General features: G+C 30.5%; 1 protein-coding gene across 1 annotated transcript; it reads left to right on the forward strand.

The window, feature by feature from the left end:
• Positions 1-16880: 16880 nt before the first annotated feature.
• LOC122593949 (auxin-responsive protein SAUR76) lies at positions 16881-17662 on the forward strand. Its single transcript, XM_043766422.1, has one exon. The coding sequence runs from the start codon at positions 16951-16953 to the stop codon at positions 17413-17415; it is 465 nt and encodes a 154-aa protein (XP_043622357.1). The 5' UTR covers positions 16881-16950; the 3' UTR covers positions 17416-17662.
• Positions 17663-18063: the final 401 nt, after the last annotated feature.

Raw genomic sequence — 18063 nt, forward strand, 5'->3', positions numbered from 1 at the left:
ATTTGAACACAAAGCAAGAACATGGTTTTGTCGGAGCAAAAATCTGTGGCTCGTACGGCCTGAGTTTGTTTGTGGGGATTGAATGAATGGTAACATTATTCCAGCTAACTTATATATTAGGTTAGAAATAAGATGGCTCTACTATATATACTATATAGTCTAAAAAGGAGTTATGGACTTATGGCACATCTGCAATATGAGATATGGGAGGCACATGACACAACTTCTTGTTTAAGTAAATTCCTACTTATTACTCTCTTCAAACTGATGTCCGCATCAACAATTAAATCTTGTGCAACCTTCATTATCTAAACATCCTTATTTATTTATATTTATATTGGCTTCATTTAGAAGATTAATTTTCAAGTGCATGTAATTATGATTCAATAAGAAGAGTCTAGCAATTCACGAGCTAGTTCAAGCTAATTAAGCTCGAGTTTGACCATTTTTGAGTTCGAACAAAAATTACCATTCCATTAATTTCACTTTCACACGTGAGACTTCCATAAATAAATTTCGAATTTCAGAAATTCGATCATCTAGTTATTTCTAGTTATAGATGGGTGCCCGCGCGTTGCAGCGGTATCATTTAAAAAACGATAGTTAAGTGTGGTGATGATGGATAAGGAATGCGATGGTCGAGGTATCAGTAATGATGGACACTGTCACACTGGAAAGTGATAGTATGAAAGAAAGAAAAACAAATAAGTAGTGTGAAATGAACGTGTTACTTATTTTAAGGTTAGGGGTAATTTAGAGATATTATAAAAAGTGCTTAAAGTCTTAAACTTTATTCTCTTTATAAAGATTTATATATTTCTCGTTCATATAGGTGTGGCCCATGTGTATTAATCCACAAAGATAACTGTGAGTAGGCGAGTAGCTAGCTAGCTAGTGTAAACATTTTTTATGCCCTAAGTTAATTAATTTATACTCCCTATATAAACAAACTATCCCCTCCCAAATTAAACACTCTACCTTTAAAATCCCTATTTTATCCTTTTAATTTACACTACCACCAAACCCTTTATTCTTAAATCTATATCTATATTATATTAATAAACAAACAAACCTTAATTTTTAACACATTCTTAACTCACATACTAAATCTATCCAATATATTCTTAAAATATATTACACCCATATTTTTCCAAACTATCTATCTCATTTATTAATTAATTTAAATATTTCCACCTAATATCTCTATTATATTTTTAATAAAGTTATTTACAAAACATACATCTCTTAACCATAAAATAACTACATTACCATTTACATCTATTACTTTAAGATTAATAATCACATCGTTAACATCACCGCCACTAGCACCGCCCGTTGCCGCCACCGCCGCATTGCGCGGGGTACCCATCTCGTTGTATCATACTACTTTACAGCCATGGGTTGGTTAATTTGGTGAATGTTATTTAAGGAAGAAGCATATGTGTTGTTTTGAGTTTTAACATAATTAATTCCCAATTATTTTGATCAAATTAAGATTTTAATTAATTGGCCAATTGGGTTTTAGATCATTTTATACAATTCACAAATAATTAAGTCCCCGATAGAACAACACAAGCATACAAATGACCACAATTAGTTACGAATCATACATATGTATATGATCGGGTTGTTATACTTTTTTTAATTATTTTTTTAAGCAGGCAAACATATACGCGATGAGAAATATGTAACTCAACTTATGTCATGTTCAACCTCTTTGTTTTATGGCATATGCAGGGATAATGGTTAAATGTGGTACGTGGTCGTGATGGTCGTACATTGGGGACATAGCTAGCGACAGTACACCGACTAGAGCTAAGCACTTAGTCATAGTGTTTGATAGCATATGAAGTTGATCCATGAACTACAATTCGCAAGAAATTAGTTACACACATGGCCCCCACAAGGGGGGGAAAGAGTGTCTCTCTAATTCCATCTTCCACACTCTTTTTATTAATTTTTCATTTATCTCTTTTAATTCCTCATCCGTTACAAGGAATGCCCCTATAACCTCTTATAAACCGCATAGTACAATGAATGGTCAATGTGATGGTTATGCTAGGGCCATAGCTAGTGATAGTTCATTGCATAGAGCTGAATTTAGTCATCATACTACAATGTCATATTCGTATCTGAAACTATCACATGAAACTGATCGAGTGATCACAATCAGACAATCACCAAGGGCAAACGGTAATCTAGCTAGGTGATTTTGAATCAGAATTGTGGAAGTTTGGGATGCCTAGCTAAAGGCCTTGTACTAGTAAATTAGCCTGTTAAATAGTTACATTTTGTCAGTGGGTCACCTTATACGAAATACTTAAACGATTTTGTTAGTTGACGGTTATAAAAAAGTATCATATTGTTATAAACAATTTTACAGTCAATAAAAAAAATTTGAAGTGGTAAAGGATATGTATAGTAATCAGTAAGGTCACAATGCCAAAAACAGTTTAAAAACTTAAATTTGTGGATCATTTACTCGCAAAAGAGAATCTAACTTACATTGTCTTATAGGCTAGTCTGCAATAGAGAGCCCTTCACCCCCAATACCTAGGAAAAACCTCAAACTAAACCGTCCAAAGACACGACATTTAATTAGGTTAAAACTCTGCCCCCTCTGCAGGAGTCAAACTTGCTTCACTAGAGGACTTTATTTTTTAAATTCCTTTAAATGTCTTTCTCATGTCTCGAATTCGAGACCTTCAGTATATAAAGTTTGTGCTCTACAACTGAGCTATAATGGAAAGTACATAATAATAACAACAATACCTTTTATACCTATGAATTAATCAACTTTCTCTCTTTTATTTACCAATCTAAAAAACTTTACTTAAAATACCTATAATATCTTTAATGAAATGATTTACAACATATAAACCCGACCTCAACTCATAAAATAACTACACGATTTTGTATTTTACATCAATTATTTTTATAATAGTAACCACACCACCACCCGTCACGTCACCACCACTACCAACCATCGTTGTCGCCGCCGCATTGCGCGGGTAAAATGCTAGTTTCTAGATTATACTTTCATATAATCATATCTATAATATAACTAAAAGAAGGAGTTGGGGGTACACTTGACACCCTAATCTCCCTCCTAGAGCCTAATCCTTCTTCCTTATTAATCCTCTAATTTTTTTAATATTTATTTTAATTACGAGTATTATTATTATTATTATTATTATTATTATTATTATTATTATTATTATTATTATTATTATTATTATTAAGTGTTTTCTCTTTTTGTTGAGCTTAACTCTAAATCGTTTATTTTAATATTGTTGTTTGTGTTTGTAGTAAGTTTAGATATAATAACCTGCAAATTTTTTTATTTAACTAAAGTTGAAAAAAAAGTTAATATTTGTATGGAGTTAATTTTCATATGTCTCCTTCTTTAGTTTTTGTATTGATTAAATTGTGATATTGGTCATAGATATTTAATATACTTGAATTCCAATTTTTTAGCTTTTGATTAATATATTTTGAGACTACCCGTCTTGGACGGGTCTAAGCACTAGTTACTCATATACGGAGTATTACACAAAATCATAATTTAATGAAAATCTTATAAACGAATCTCGAGCAACTAAACGAGTTTAAAGTTAGTTTATGATTAAAATTAGGATGAATCTAGTGTTATGAATTTTTGAAATTATAAATAAAATGGAATGTTTCAGCAAAAGATAGAAAAAATTCTTTTCGGAATTAGGGACGAGTTTGACTCACATGTCAATTTGATATCTGTTTGTATCACTTATGGGAAAATCTTATATGATGTTAACTTTAGGGTGATGTATTCACATCAATTTCTCACATGTTAAATTGCCCCGTATAAATTTTATGGTTTTGTGAGGAGAACATCATCTAACTAGATGACATTAACATCATATAAGTTATTCCTTTTATTTATTTTAAGATTAATTTAATAATTTGATTTATAATGTATAGAAAGTCAGTGGTTATTTGTCTTTTTTCTTTTTGGTTTGTTGGTTCAACTAAATTTGTGTAAATTAAAGTTTCTATATGATCGATTATTTTTTAAAAATAAATGGTTTGTTCTACTAATATTAAGAGATGGATACACATATACATGTCATCACATTTGTTTCTCCAAACATATTACTGTAAAAACATTAAAATTTGATGCATGAGGTAATGTTCTATAAGTATATGAGATCATTAAATAAATATACATTATCATCATATTATCAAACCAATTCTAACTTTATACATATCCTAGGTTCAATCAACGTAAGTTATAACATCAATCATCCAGAAACTAATCAAAGATTTAAATATAACTAAAACAACACATCTTAAATCTTTATATATAATTAAGAGAAGATATAAAAAAATTCTACGTGACACCTTTTTCTAAAAGACATATAGGATTTTGTCAAATTATTATAATTTTTGTTTGTTTTAGATTAATTAAATAATTTAATTTAATTATTATTGAAGTTATCTTAACTATGTTAGGTAAAATCGTTTACTTATAAACGAAAAGTACGTTGACTTTATTTTTATTTGAATACAAATATTTTATGGTAGATCATAAATAGAATAACTTTTACAAGACATTTTTTATTTTTAAAAGTCTTTTTAAAATTTTCTTATATATATCATAAAACAATATCCGTATAATGGACGGAATGATTATAATTATTATGTATGGTTATATTTTTTTTCTTTTCCTCTTTTTAGTATTTTATGATGTTATTTAAAAGAAATACTTAATCAAATATATTACTTAAAGATTATACAATAAAAGAAAACTATTTTAAACTTAGTTGCGTATTTGTTTATGTTATCAACTAAATAATAATTGCATATCGATTTCATCGAATTATTTTACCAATGAATTAAATATGATTGAATAAACTTTTTTTTTTTTTTATTCTTTGAATTTTAGAAAATCTTATTTTATCTTTTAGTTACCACATAAAACTCCAATCTCTTGCTCAAACTCAATAAATTATTCATTTCTTGGAAATTAACTTTATAAGTTTATGTTTTATGCATTGAAAATGAACTTATGTTCGATTGTTTATTTATGAAATATATATAATATACTTTATTCTATGATTTTATTTGTTATTACATGAGTTAGATTTTATTAGAAAAAACAAGTTCATTAATCAATGTATTTATTTATGATGTAACTGTATTTAATAAATAAGTTTACATTTAAATAGATTGTTGATATAGTAATATAGTCTTATTTAAATTTGGAGAATGTTTTAACTATTTTTAATAGATTTTCATGATAACATTATTTACCATGCAATGTATGAGTTTAATCAAATACAAACATATATAAATGAATGCCGTAAGTTTCAAAAAATAAAAAACACACACACAAAAATTGATCCAAATCAAATTTAAATTAGGTCAAGTTTCGGTTTGATCATGATAGTTCACACAAATTCAATACGATTAAGTTACAACGAGCCAACTAGTAGTTTTTGAACCGGCTTTGTAAAGAATCTAGTCCGGACTTAATTTGACAGAATCCGATCTCTTCGGCGAATTGGCTTGAAAATACTTATTTTACCAAAAATCTATCTATATTCCTTTATAAAAATTATCATACTCCCAATTCTAGAAATAGTTACACAATAGTTACATACGGAATTACTAAATTACTCTTAATAAACACTCACTATAGAAAGAGTTTTTGTATAATACCAAATTTACCCTTAATGAGTTAATTTACACTCTAAACCTTTATTTTAATAATTAACACTTTAAGCCTTTATCTTTTTAAAAAAATTCCAATATCACAATTACATCAAGCTACACTACTTGACACCGCCACCACCACCGATAGTACCATTACTGATACCATTAGACCGTTTTCTCCACCACTACCGTTGCATTGTGCGGGTATTATGCTCGTAATTAGTTAAATAAGAGGGCATACTTAATGGGACCCTCCATGTGAAATAGGCAAGGACAAAAATTGTGAACGTGCGCCTTAGCATATTTTACTAGTCTATTTGAATTTTGTTTTTCATTTAAATACCAATAAACCTATAAAAGCATGGAGGGAGGGACCATAACGTTTTTAACATGTTGCATTATGGTACAACCTTTAAATGAATTTTATATATTTTTTTATATTGTTTTATACATGAATTATGCACTTTTTGCTTGTCTTTTCACCCCCATGACCAAAACCAAAAGTATATATGATACCGACCAACAAACTCACCCTTTGCATTCGCCGTTGCTGTCTTTGTTTTTCTTGTAACAGTCGACAGTTTCAGCGCCAAACATTAATAACTGTAAAAACTTAAAGCTTCAAAGCAGAGTTATATATGATTATGGTATGTTATGATTAAATGTTTGATTGTTGTAAATATCGGTTATCGGTTTATTATCGGCCGACTCTCGATAAGCGATAAATAGGATATATTGGATACTCTAAAATGTAAAGGAATTTATCTAAAATTTATATATATACTAGCAATATATACAATTTGTAATGCAATACATCAATAATTTGAATATAAAATTGTCGTTCAAAAAATAATAATACTAATAATAATAATAATATAATAATAATAATAATAATTAGAATATAAAACTGTAGAAAGAAAATAATTACAATTAAAGTTTCGAAATTTAAATATCTATAGACTAATTCAAAAGGAAAAAATGGTAGTAAAGAAAGTAATTACAAGAGTTAATTATAGATCTCGTCCCTGTCGTGGACTTCTACTTGCAACTTTCGTCCCTAAGTTTAATAAATTACAGTTTTAGTCCAAAAAACTTTGTTCCGTCAACACTTTTGGTCCTAGGTAGTAACGTCCGTTTAAAAGTCCATCACGTACCAGCCACGTGATGGGTATTTTCGTCATTTCCTTCTTTCATTTATATCACTTTTAGTCCAAATTTTGTTACCTTTTCTTTTTTCTTTATATCTTCCTCATCTAAAACAATTATCATCTGTCATTATAATTTATACTATTATCATCATCATTACATCCAGAAAAACAAAATTCCATATTTCATCCAAATCTAGATCTATCATCATCATCAACAAAATGATTCATTAACAAATCTTTGATTACATGCTCTTTAAACATAACTCACTAATCAAACATAAAAGTTCATACACTAAAAATTCTTTAAACATAACCCACTTTTTTCCAGTTTCATTTTGAAAAGTTTGGATCTATGATGACTTTCACCTAAGCCCAAACGCCTCACAATCTCACATTCCAAGCAAGACATACAAACGTTTTTTTTATATGGGGGGATATTTCATTTTGAGTTTGCAAATATGTTGACTAGCTAATTTCCTCCTGCCAGCACACATCATATATGTTGTTTCGCTGTTGTTTTGCTGGGCCACATTGAAGATATAAAAATTATTTATTTCTTCCTGTTTCAAGTTTTAACTAGGAACCATCATTCATAATTTTTTTTCCCCTTGTTGACTACATTTATGCTTCTTGGAATTTATTATCTTGGCAGGATATACCCGTACAGAGATCACGAACAACAATATGTGCGAAGGAAAAGACCAAAATACCCATCATTTGCAAGTCACATGGTGCGTAATTTAACGTTTATTTGTAATTTTGACCAAAACTGTTGACGGAACAAACTTATTTTGACTAAAACTGTAATTTATAAAACTTAAGGATGAAAACTACAAGTAGCGGTCGACGACAGGGACGATTTCTGTAATTAACTCTAATTACAATTTACAACTAGAAATTAAAAGATTATTAAAGATTAACTCAAAAGTTAAAGAATTAATTAAAAATTAAATAGAAAAAAATTAAATTAAAGAAAGTAATAAACCCTAATATTTGATAAAAACCAAGTTTTTTTTAAAAAAAAAAAAGTGGTCAAATTTTTTTTTTTCTTACTGATATTGACCGATAAGTGCCGAGTTTGACCGAAATTTGACCAAAACGATAAATTGCCCGATAAGTCATTTTTCTTATCGGGCCAATAACCGATATATCGGCCGATAATTCCGATATTTATAACCATGTGTGTTGAACCATGTTTAGGTTATCATAGTGGTAAGGTGTTTTAAAAGTCTTAGAAAGAGATTTGGGTCCAACTTCATTGGGATAAACGTGTTTAACAAAACCATATTATTAACTTCTTCTTGAGATGTTCGAAAATAGTCTAATATACAAGTTATAAAAATATTGGTTACTTTACATCTATACCCCTATTAAAAGATTATAGGTTCGTGTTGAAAAGTTTATAAATTTGAAACATACAAATTTACTTATTTGCTCTTACACATATAAGTATTATATATCACTATCTCTATCTCCATTCCAATTAACTAATGTTGTATTTGTTCTCGACCGATATTAATTTTGTGTCACCGATCATTCTCTCTTTATAATTGTATGTTAGGGTTCTAAAGCCTAGACTTTTGAGACACTAATCACGAAATGAGATGCCCCGTCAATAGCATTCGTCGCAACTCGCAAAGCGCAGGTACCATGCATGCTCGTATATCAAAACTAAATGCTCAACTTTTAAAAGAAAGGGTAAAATACCCAACCTAACATACTCGTTGATGATATTCTATCTGATCAACGTGTCTTTAGTGTTATCATTATGAAAATGGAATTTAAATGTTGTATTATTGTTTGTTTAAAATAATGCAAAATATGTTGTTTTCTTTAGGTTGATACAAAATGTATCTTTGTCTTTTTGGTATACTTTCAAGTTAAGGTTACTTTTTTCTTTTATAAAATGATTATTAATTAAACATCCGTAATTACAATTTTTCATCTACATGTCTTTTAAATTAATATCATTTTCATTTTTCTTATATATCAAAAGATACTTTATAATCAACCAACTTTTTTTTTAACGTTTGAATAGTCAAAGTTTGTATGTCCCATTTATCGGCTATTATCTACCACCAACAATTATAATTAACGGATATATATGTCATATATTATTATTAAATATAAGAATAGATAACATATTTACATAGCTATGTTTACAACCAATTAAATTGAAGAGTTATAAAGGTTATGAAATGAAAAATAATATTAGTATCACTTCTTTCTTATCACAATACATATTTATATTGTCAGTTATAGAAGTTGTACGTTGTGATATATTCATCCTCATTTATCAAATAAATAAATGGTACTCCAAATGTTTTAACTTTTAACCAATATATCACGCAAATTGAAACTTTTCAGCTCATTTATGTCGCATTATGCATTTATATTGAAACGACCTGTATCTTATCCTTGACTCCTTAATCCTAGATTTGTTTTATGTGATCCTTAAAAGTAGCAAACTATACATATACTGTAAATATATACTAGTAGGTTACTCGCATATCTGAATTTTTGTGGCATATCTGAATTTTTGTGTGTATGTGTGTGCACGGATGTTTATTTTCAAAACATGGAGAAAGGATAAAAGGGGTATATGGAGATGGAAGATGAATGGAAAGATCAGAAATAAATGAGAAAGAAAAAAGAATAATAGTTTAGGATGTAAATCTCACGTATTATATACAATCTTCATTTTCAACCTAACCTAATACTGGCGCAATGTGACTTTAATGAAATTTTCAACATTTTTCAAGTTTTTGGTTTTGTGTGATGATTTCTCAATTTTTTGTGATTTTGATTTTTTCTATTTTAATCATCTAATGTCGTTTATCACACCAATGTAATTGGCACTATCGTTGAAAGTATAACGGATTTTAATATGTAAGTAAGTAAGCAACTGCTCAGTGCCACCTTTTGCGGGTTTTGAGCCCCAATACCTCAACGGTGTATAGAGGAGGTTAAAATGTAATAACTTCTAATGAAGATGATATACTTTTTTATCTAGTGGAAATAATAAATTTTCTTATCAAGTGGAATGATTTTGATATACTATTATTACTATATATCTTTAAATTTATATAAGGCCTCATCTTTACTTCATATTTAATTTAAGGCAAAACAATATGGAACAAAGTCATTTTTCATTACAAATGATAAATCATAAGGTTTTAATTTACTATTTACTAAGAGAAGCTTAATACCAAGGGTGTGAGGAGCGTCTCGCCACCCCCTTCCTCGGTTTTGCTTCTCCTACTCGCTCGCTGCCTAATGCTAGGAATGCTTTACCACCTCTCCCCTCCCCTCCCCTCCCCAATCCTTTACTTTCTCGAAGAGGAGGCAGTATCGTGGACCTCTTGATAAATCGCATAATGTGCCATTGTGAAGAGATTAATATATCGTTCCGTCTCATCGGATGAACTTGTAACATTCGTGACTTTTGACTTCAATTGACTTGTAATTAAACGTAATTAAGTGAGGACGATTTCGTGAATATATATGATTTATTGAACGTTTTGATATGTTTTAACGTAACGTTGAGTTTAAATGTGTTAACGGGTTCGTTTTGGCATTTAAATGTTTAACGAATATCTATTTGTCGAAATTAGTGGAGCGGGGCCTCAAAAATGAGACCCCATGACCGACCTCTCTCTTCCCTCACCACACACTCTTCTCTTCTCTTTTCCTTATCCTTTTTTTTTATCCTCCCTCTCTCTCCCATATCATTCATTCTCCTTCTTCTTCATTTACCAAAATGCTCCACCATAAATTGATCATGAATCCTTTCACATCTTGTGTTGTTAGTGTTAAATTAACTAAACTTCTTAGCAATAATAACCTACATCATCAAAGTCCAAGATTTTTTACAAGTTTCAAGTGCTCATCCAAGGTTTTGAGCCCTAATTTCGGATTTGAGGTTCTAGACCGAATTGGTAAGTGTTTCATAGCTCAAAACGTTTCTTTTACATTGTAGGTTACTTCCTTATTGTCAACTTAAACGTTTGGTAGTCGATTTTGGCATAAAATGGGTATTTTTGCTTAAAAACGGGTTTGAAGATGAATCTAATGATTTTGGACTTGGGTTTGTAAAACAAGATGTTTTCTAGTGTTGTTTATACTTGTATTTGGTTGTGTTAAAGTTTGGTAACCGGATTTGGCTTCTAAGGTTGTCGATTTTTAGGTCAAAACCCGTATGTGTTCATCAATTCCGCGGATGATCTGCAGATTTGTGGATGATCCGCATCCGCCGTAGCATCCGCCATATCGTCTACCATCCGCCATACCATCCTCCATTCGCTGTCCATTTCATTCACGTTTACGTACGGTTACCGGTCGACATTCAAGGATCCAAAACTTCTTTATTAGTCTTATATCATTATTCTAAGGTCAACAAAATTGGTTAAACACATTTCTAAACACTTTGATTCTTAAGTCAAATTTTGGTGCTAAGTCATTGAACCGAATTTAACTAAAACTTTTCTCTTGTCGCTTAAACGTTCTCGAATCACTTTTAAAGCATCCTCGGGATTGTGACATAGTTTAGCTAGCTAGACTTTATCGATTGAGGATACCTTGCGATGATAAATTGTTGATTTAATAGGTTGTGATCGTTGTGCTCCCCGCTCACCCATTTAAGCTCATTCTAGTGACTTCTAGAGGCCAAGGTGAGTTTCGTAAACCCTCCCTACTCAATTGAGATTCGGGCTGAAAAGTGTACGTGTTTGTTATTGTTGTTTACTCGATTGATTGATTGTTTGACTAACGTATGGACTTGTTGCTCGGTTAATTATGCTTCCGTTTATGAATACTTGTTGTGGTTTGGGTAGTTCTACATACATGGAAGACGGTTATACTTTCAATGAATAGGAGATGTGGTGGAAAGGCTGCGGGTGACCCTATATATAAGCATCAATGATTCCTTGAAATTAGAATCGTAAGAAGTGTATGTGCATTGTGTTGTTGATCGATGGAAAACGTTTTGATAAGGATCGGGACATAGGATCTCGCATGATAACATTTTTTCCCCCTTAACGTATTATAGATCTGTGATGGTGATAACGATTAAGTCCATGTTGATGGCATAATGATAAGCCTACGATTTGTGGCATAACTTTGTTGTTAACGATATTGTTTAACATGTATATTGAATATGAATGCTTAGTTGTAATGTAACGTTGATATTACGCATTTGAAATATGTGTAAGTCGTGCCGTGATATTACGCATTTGAAATATATGTAAGTCGTGCCTGGGACGTATCTTACGCATTTGAAATATATGTAAGTCGTGCCTAGAACGTAGTTTACGCATTTGAAATATATGTAAGTCGTGTCTGTAACATATTTTACGCATTGTTTATCATGTAAGTCGTGCCGGTTTATCGCGCATTATTCAATAAGTAAGTCGCGCTGTTATTGGATGTTATATTATATATATGTATGGACGTGGACGTGGACGGTGGATTGACGAATCCACACCCGGCATGATCATAACCATGGATACGAGTTATTTAACCCGCGTATTGGACGATATTATATATGGACGATTATTGGACATTGACTTGTATTGATTTGTGATAACGTGAAATCCTTTTAGGGTTTCCTTGGAACATGATTAGGTATTCTAATCTTTGTATATCATTAACGGTTGTTATCCCGACACACTTATTTCCTGATACTTGTTCCTACGAACTCACCAACTTTATGTTGACGCGTGTTAGTACACTTTTCAGGTGACAGGTTAGCTCAAAGATGTATTGGATGATTGATTGCCTGATTTTGCTAGAATTGGATTTGGACTTGTACTTCTTGGATCCGTGATTCATTATTTCCGATTAGGGTTTATGCTTAGATGTGATCCGGTTGCTTGCACTACTAAATGGTTCGTATGGATTTACTTGATCCTTTTATGCACTTAGTTTACTCTACATAATTTCCATGTCGTGCTGTGCTTTTCTTGTGATACCCCATGATTCCGCCTTGTTGGGGTGTTACAGAACTGAAGTCCGATTGCATATTTGGGGGTGTTGGGCCGTTTTCGAAAAATAAAGGATTGATAAAGAAAGGGTTCATGATTATTGTGACATCTGTCACCAAAACTGGTAATTTATTATAGTCTCTAACTTACATTCCAAATTTCTTGACTAGTCAATATGCCTATATAGTATAACAAGCATAGAAATGTGGTGATCATTTCCAATATGGGATTTCTATTACTTGAATTTCAATAGTTTAGGATTGAGATATTTGATCTTCCTAAACGTAGATGACTATAACTATCCCCGTAATTTCTAGCCTTGTAGTTGTTAGTCATATTTATTTCTAGACATTGATAAATTAGTATACGCTATTTAGTGGTGAACGAAATCAATAATTATAAAAGTAATATATAATTAGTATAAGTAGTAAGATGGTAATAGTAATAGTAAAATATCATATGTTTAGTAAAAAATTTTAGTCAAATATATATTACAACAATTTAATGGTGAGCAAGGAATTTTAATTCCATTAGAATTCTTATGATACATTAAGTCTAATCATAAACTAACTAAAACACTTATCTCCATATATATATATATATAATAACTATACCCTAAATAATAAAAAAAAAAAACCAAAACCCTTTTTGATTTTGCTTTTCTTTTGCCGATCAACAAACAAACATCACAACATAAAATATATATTTTTTATTATTAATCATCTCATTGTCAAAGCAAACTTTGGTAAGTTTAATTATAATTCTATTGAATCCTGATTTAAATAACAATTAATAATAAAATTCTTAAAGATTATATTCTATTCTTCTTTTCAAGGTATCTAAGAAGAAGATCATCAATCTTGGGGTAAAATCACTTGTCTTCTCTTTTCATAAATATTAGTCTTTTTACTTATTAATATATATATATATATATATATATATAAGCATATCTTTTTTTATTTATTAATTTTTATTTATAAGTAACCTATTTGATGAATATATATTATGGCAAATTTATAATAATGAATGAAAGGGTTTTTTTTAGGGTTAAATCAAAAGCTTGAAGTATAAATCATATTAATGTTAAAAAGTTTAAGTATTTAATGAAGCATAATAATTAATGTAATAAAAGAAATCCAATTATGAAGGCATGAAAATCATAATAACAGATTTAATTAGGTGTTGGAAAGATTTGAAAGTTTATATATAAATATTAGTTGTAGTAGTCTTTAAAACAGTAAGTTTGGGTTATTTCAGAATCTGGACAGATTCGTTTTGTTAACTTTGAAAGGTCGTATCTTGGTCATGGGAGATGGTTAAGTCACGTTTTTGGTGTCTAAAATTAAGTTCAGGAAGTCTACTTTCTGGTGGAAGCGGTTTCGTGTCAAAATATGAAGTTTAAGGTTGTCAAACGAATTTTATAACAAAACTGCGCAAAGCTGAGTTTTCCGAACAGATTTTGGTCGACTTCAAATAGTCATATCTTGGTCGATTTTATGAACTGGACAATTATTTTTCTCCAGAAACGTTTTTGAGATGTTAAGATTGTACAGTAAAAAAATTGGATTTTTTTGAATCTTTGAAGGCCCTTAACTTTTATAAAACTTTTCTGTGTGCGAACAGTGATTTTCTGACTAATCTGTAATCATTGAATTTTTAAAAATAGTTAACGTGCCAAATAAATTATGTAAAAATTCATGTAAGTATATAACACTCTAAGGTAACGGTAGTTAAGATTTGGAATCTTGAATCATTCGTTTCATCCTAATAAAAAATAGATAAAGTTACCAAAAATTTCAGTTAATATGAACTTGTAGAATTTAATCTTAAATCAGTAAAACAAATATTATATATTAAGTTATGTGACTTGTAACTTAATAATATATGACAAATCAGTTGTGAATATTTTGAAAGTAGCCATATGTGTATTTCATCAAATACGGGTTACAATGGACGGTTCTTGACCATGTCCATAATTGTAACTTGTTCATATTTATATGTTGTGTAGATTCTAGCGACCTTGTTGGATTTGCATAACTACTTGCTTGTTGAGGTAAGTTTCGTGGCCCCTTTTTATATTATTTTTTTGGGGGAAAATGATGAACAAAACACTTTTCATTTCTTTACTAGCTGTGCCAAAACTTGGTTGTTTTCATGGACAAATACGTGTAATTATGAAATGTGTATGTTAGCTTGTTTGTATTGATTTCTTTGATACAATAGATGTCTTTTGATATCTATTGAAGACTATTGGAAAACTATCGACCAACTATATACTCCAGCTGGTAGTTGTTGGTATTTAAAGCATGATTGAGTTGTTAACAGGAGTGATGGGGATTGTGTTGTTGGATTACTATGATGGCATTGATCAGTATTTAGTACGCTGCTACATGTTTATATTTACACTATTGTCCAAAACTTGATATATCATGCACAGCAAACTCATTTGTATTCCTTTAAACCTACGAACTCACCAACATTATGTTGACATTTTCGAGCATTCATTTTCAGGTAATAACAATGTTTAAGAAGATTGAGCTTATGGACTTTAGGAAGACCAATAAAGAGATCCTTCATGGACTCCTAGATTGCATGTGAAACATTGAACGCTATTTGCAATTATTACTTCTTTGCTATTTGAGGCGTGTTGCCTAGACTTTCCGTTTATGGAATTTACATTTATTTGAATTTTATTTAGTATGACTCTATTATAAAGTCCATGTGCCATTGCTATATCTTTTAGTCATATTCTACGATTCCGCCTAAGGTGGGGTGTGACAATTATTGTTTGATAAATATATGTGTATATATGATAATATATATGTGTGTACACTTTTGTTGTTGCTGCTTGAAAAAAAAACAGAATGAATGAAAGAAAGGAAGAAAAGAAAGAGAGAAAACAAAGAAGAAGAAGGAGGGGAGATGTAACCGTTGATGTGGGTCCCATTGGTTTCTTTTTTTTTAAAAAATATTTTAATTCCCTAACGGTCGAATCAAAAGGCACCACAACTGGCACTATGGTCACCAATTCGCTCCCCACCCTACCGGTATCAGGGGTCGGCGCGGTGTTCAATCCGGTACCGAATAGGTACCGGTCTCCTCCCTAGAGCGCTCCGTCCACCCTAATGAAAATTCTTTAATTTTAAAATATAATAAAAATGTTATAAAACGTAATATATTGCCAATGATGGTCAACCTAGTTGGTCAGAAGCATCCTAGGTTTTGCCTAAGTTCTTGAGTTTGATCCTTAAGGATGACAAGTCTTGGGATTTTTTTCCTCCGATTATAACGACTTTTGGTCAACATATCATTGTCTAGAGTACGTGCAACGCTTCACTATTATACAGTGATGCTTCTCTAATGTCGTATTCCAAAAAATAAAACTTAATATAAATAAAAGGGAAAAAAAATGATATGAAAGTATGAAACATTCTTACTCAAATATGATATTAACCAACTATGGGACCGTCCATTTCTTATAGAGAGAACCACTCACTGGCCTCCTGCAAGTGGCCTATCTAAGAGCATGGCGAAAATATAAAGCAAAAATTTCTTGAATCGAAAACAGTATTTATCGACTAAAAAAAAAAAAAAAATATCATAAAAAATTCTCATATTATAAGTTTATAACCAGATTTTAAATTACATTTATATTTATTAGACACTCGAGAAAATCACTAACTTATGTTATGAAATGATTTTAAAAATGGGCCGACTACTTGTAAATGTTTTCTTGATTTCTCTTATAGACTTTGATCTCCACGAGTCTATGAGTTATTAACAAAATAATAATAATAATAAATTAATTAATTAATATACAAACAAAAATTTCTAATAGAATAAAATAATACGATAAAATCAGTTCGGCAGCAGAAAGGAAAAACAAAATACGTAACCATTAATTAATTTCCCCAATACCATTTCGGTTACGAGCATGCCCCACAAGTCCTCAAAACATCCACATCATACCCACCATCATTTTTGAATTTACATATTACACCCTATCCTCCTCTATATATTTACGGAGTATAATTCAAATCCATATCCATATCAAAAATATATCAATGTCTACAAGTCCATTCCTTCAAACCTGATCCAATATTTTTACACACACACAAAAACAAAATATGAAGACGATCAATGTGATGCTAAGGAAATGCAAGACATTATCAAAACAACTCACACGAACATCGTCGTCAAACAACGTTAGATCAAAGTCTAGTAGACATTTTCAGTCTGTAGGAGGGATCATTTGGAACACTAATGCCATATCGGCCGTATATGACGACCACAGCCTTAGTGATTCCGAACAAGACCCTAAAGAACCGGTTTACGTAGGAAGTACAAGGAAACGATATGTAATTAGCTCAAAGTACTTATGTCATCCATTGGTGAATGCTCTCATTGAAAAAGTGAAGACAAATGGCGATGTTCACGATAATGATAACGATAACGATAATAATGTTGTTTCGGTTATCAATTGTGAAGTTGTGTTGTTTGATCATTTGTTATGGATGCTTGACAATAATGCGGATTTAAATGCTAGTACTACGGATAGTTTGGATGAACTCGCGGAGTTATATTCTTCATGATCGATATTGCATTTTGGTCTCTTTGGAACGAGGTCTAGTAATTGGATTAATATGTTCATAAATATCACAATATTAAGTTGTGATCATTATTAGTTTTGATTTTAATCAATTTTTATGAGTTTAATTATTTCTTGTTTTATAAGTATGTATATGTAGTTTTTAAATTTTGTAGCTGATGATTCATCGTTCTTGTATATTTAACTTGTATGAGTTCGAGAATAATGTTAATGATTATGGTTATATTAAATAAGTTTTAAAATATATACGTTTTTGTTTTTTGTTTTCACCCGTTAAGGAAAATGCTAAATAAAGCCCTTAAGGCTTCACTTAAGATGCATAAAAAGGTTATACATTTTCATATCAAAAACTCACTCTCTGATTTTTATGGTAAATGTACAACTATTTAATGCACCTTAACGAAAACCCTTAGGCCTTCGTTTAGCAAAACCTTTCTTTAATACATACATGTAGTTCATCCATCGCTTTTATGAGTTTAATGTCTCGTTATTGGTCAATTTTTTGTTCTGCTGTCTCTGATGAGTTTGGAAATTATGATCATTATTGATTTCACTTAATATCATTATTATATTCTTTGAACGCCAACTTAAAATAGAACATGCCTCTACGGCTCTCCCATAGTCCCATTCA

This window comes from Erigeron canadensis, chromosome 3 (assembly GCF_010389155.1).
Source record: "Erigeron canadensis isolate Cc75 chromosome 3, C_canadensis_v1, whole genome shotgun sequence".
NCBI classification, from domain to species: domain Eukaryota; kingdom Viridiplantae; phylum Streptophyta; class Magnoliopsida; order Asterales; family Asteraceae; genus Erigeron; species Erigeron canadensis.

What these genes read in the sequence shown, in the direction of transcription:
- LOC122593949 (XM_043766422.1), top strand. Translation starts at nt 16,951, where the DNA reads ATGAAGACGATCAATGTGATGCTAAGGAAATGCAAGACATTATCAAAA.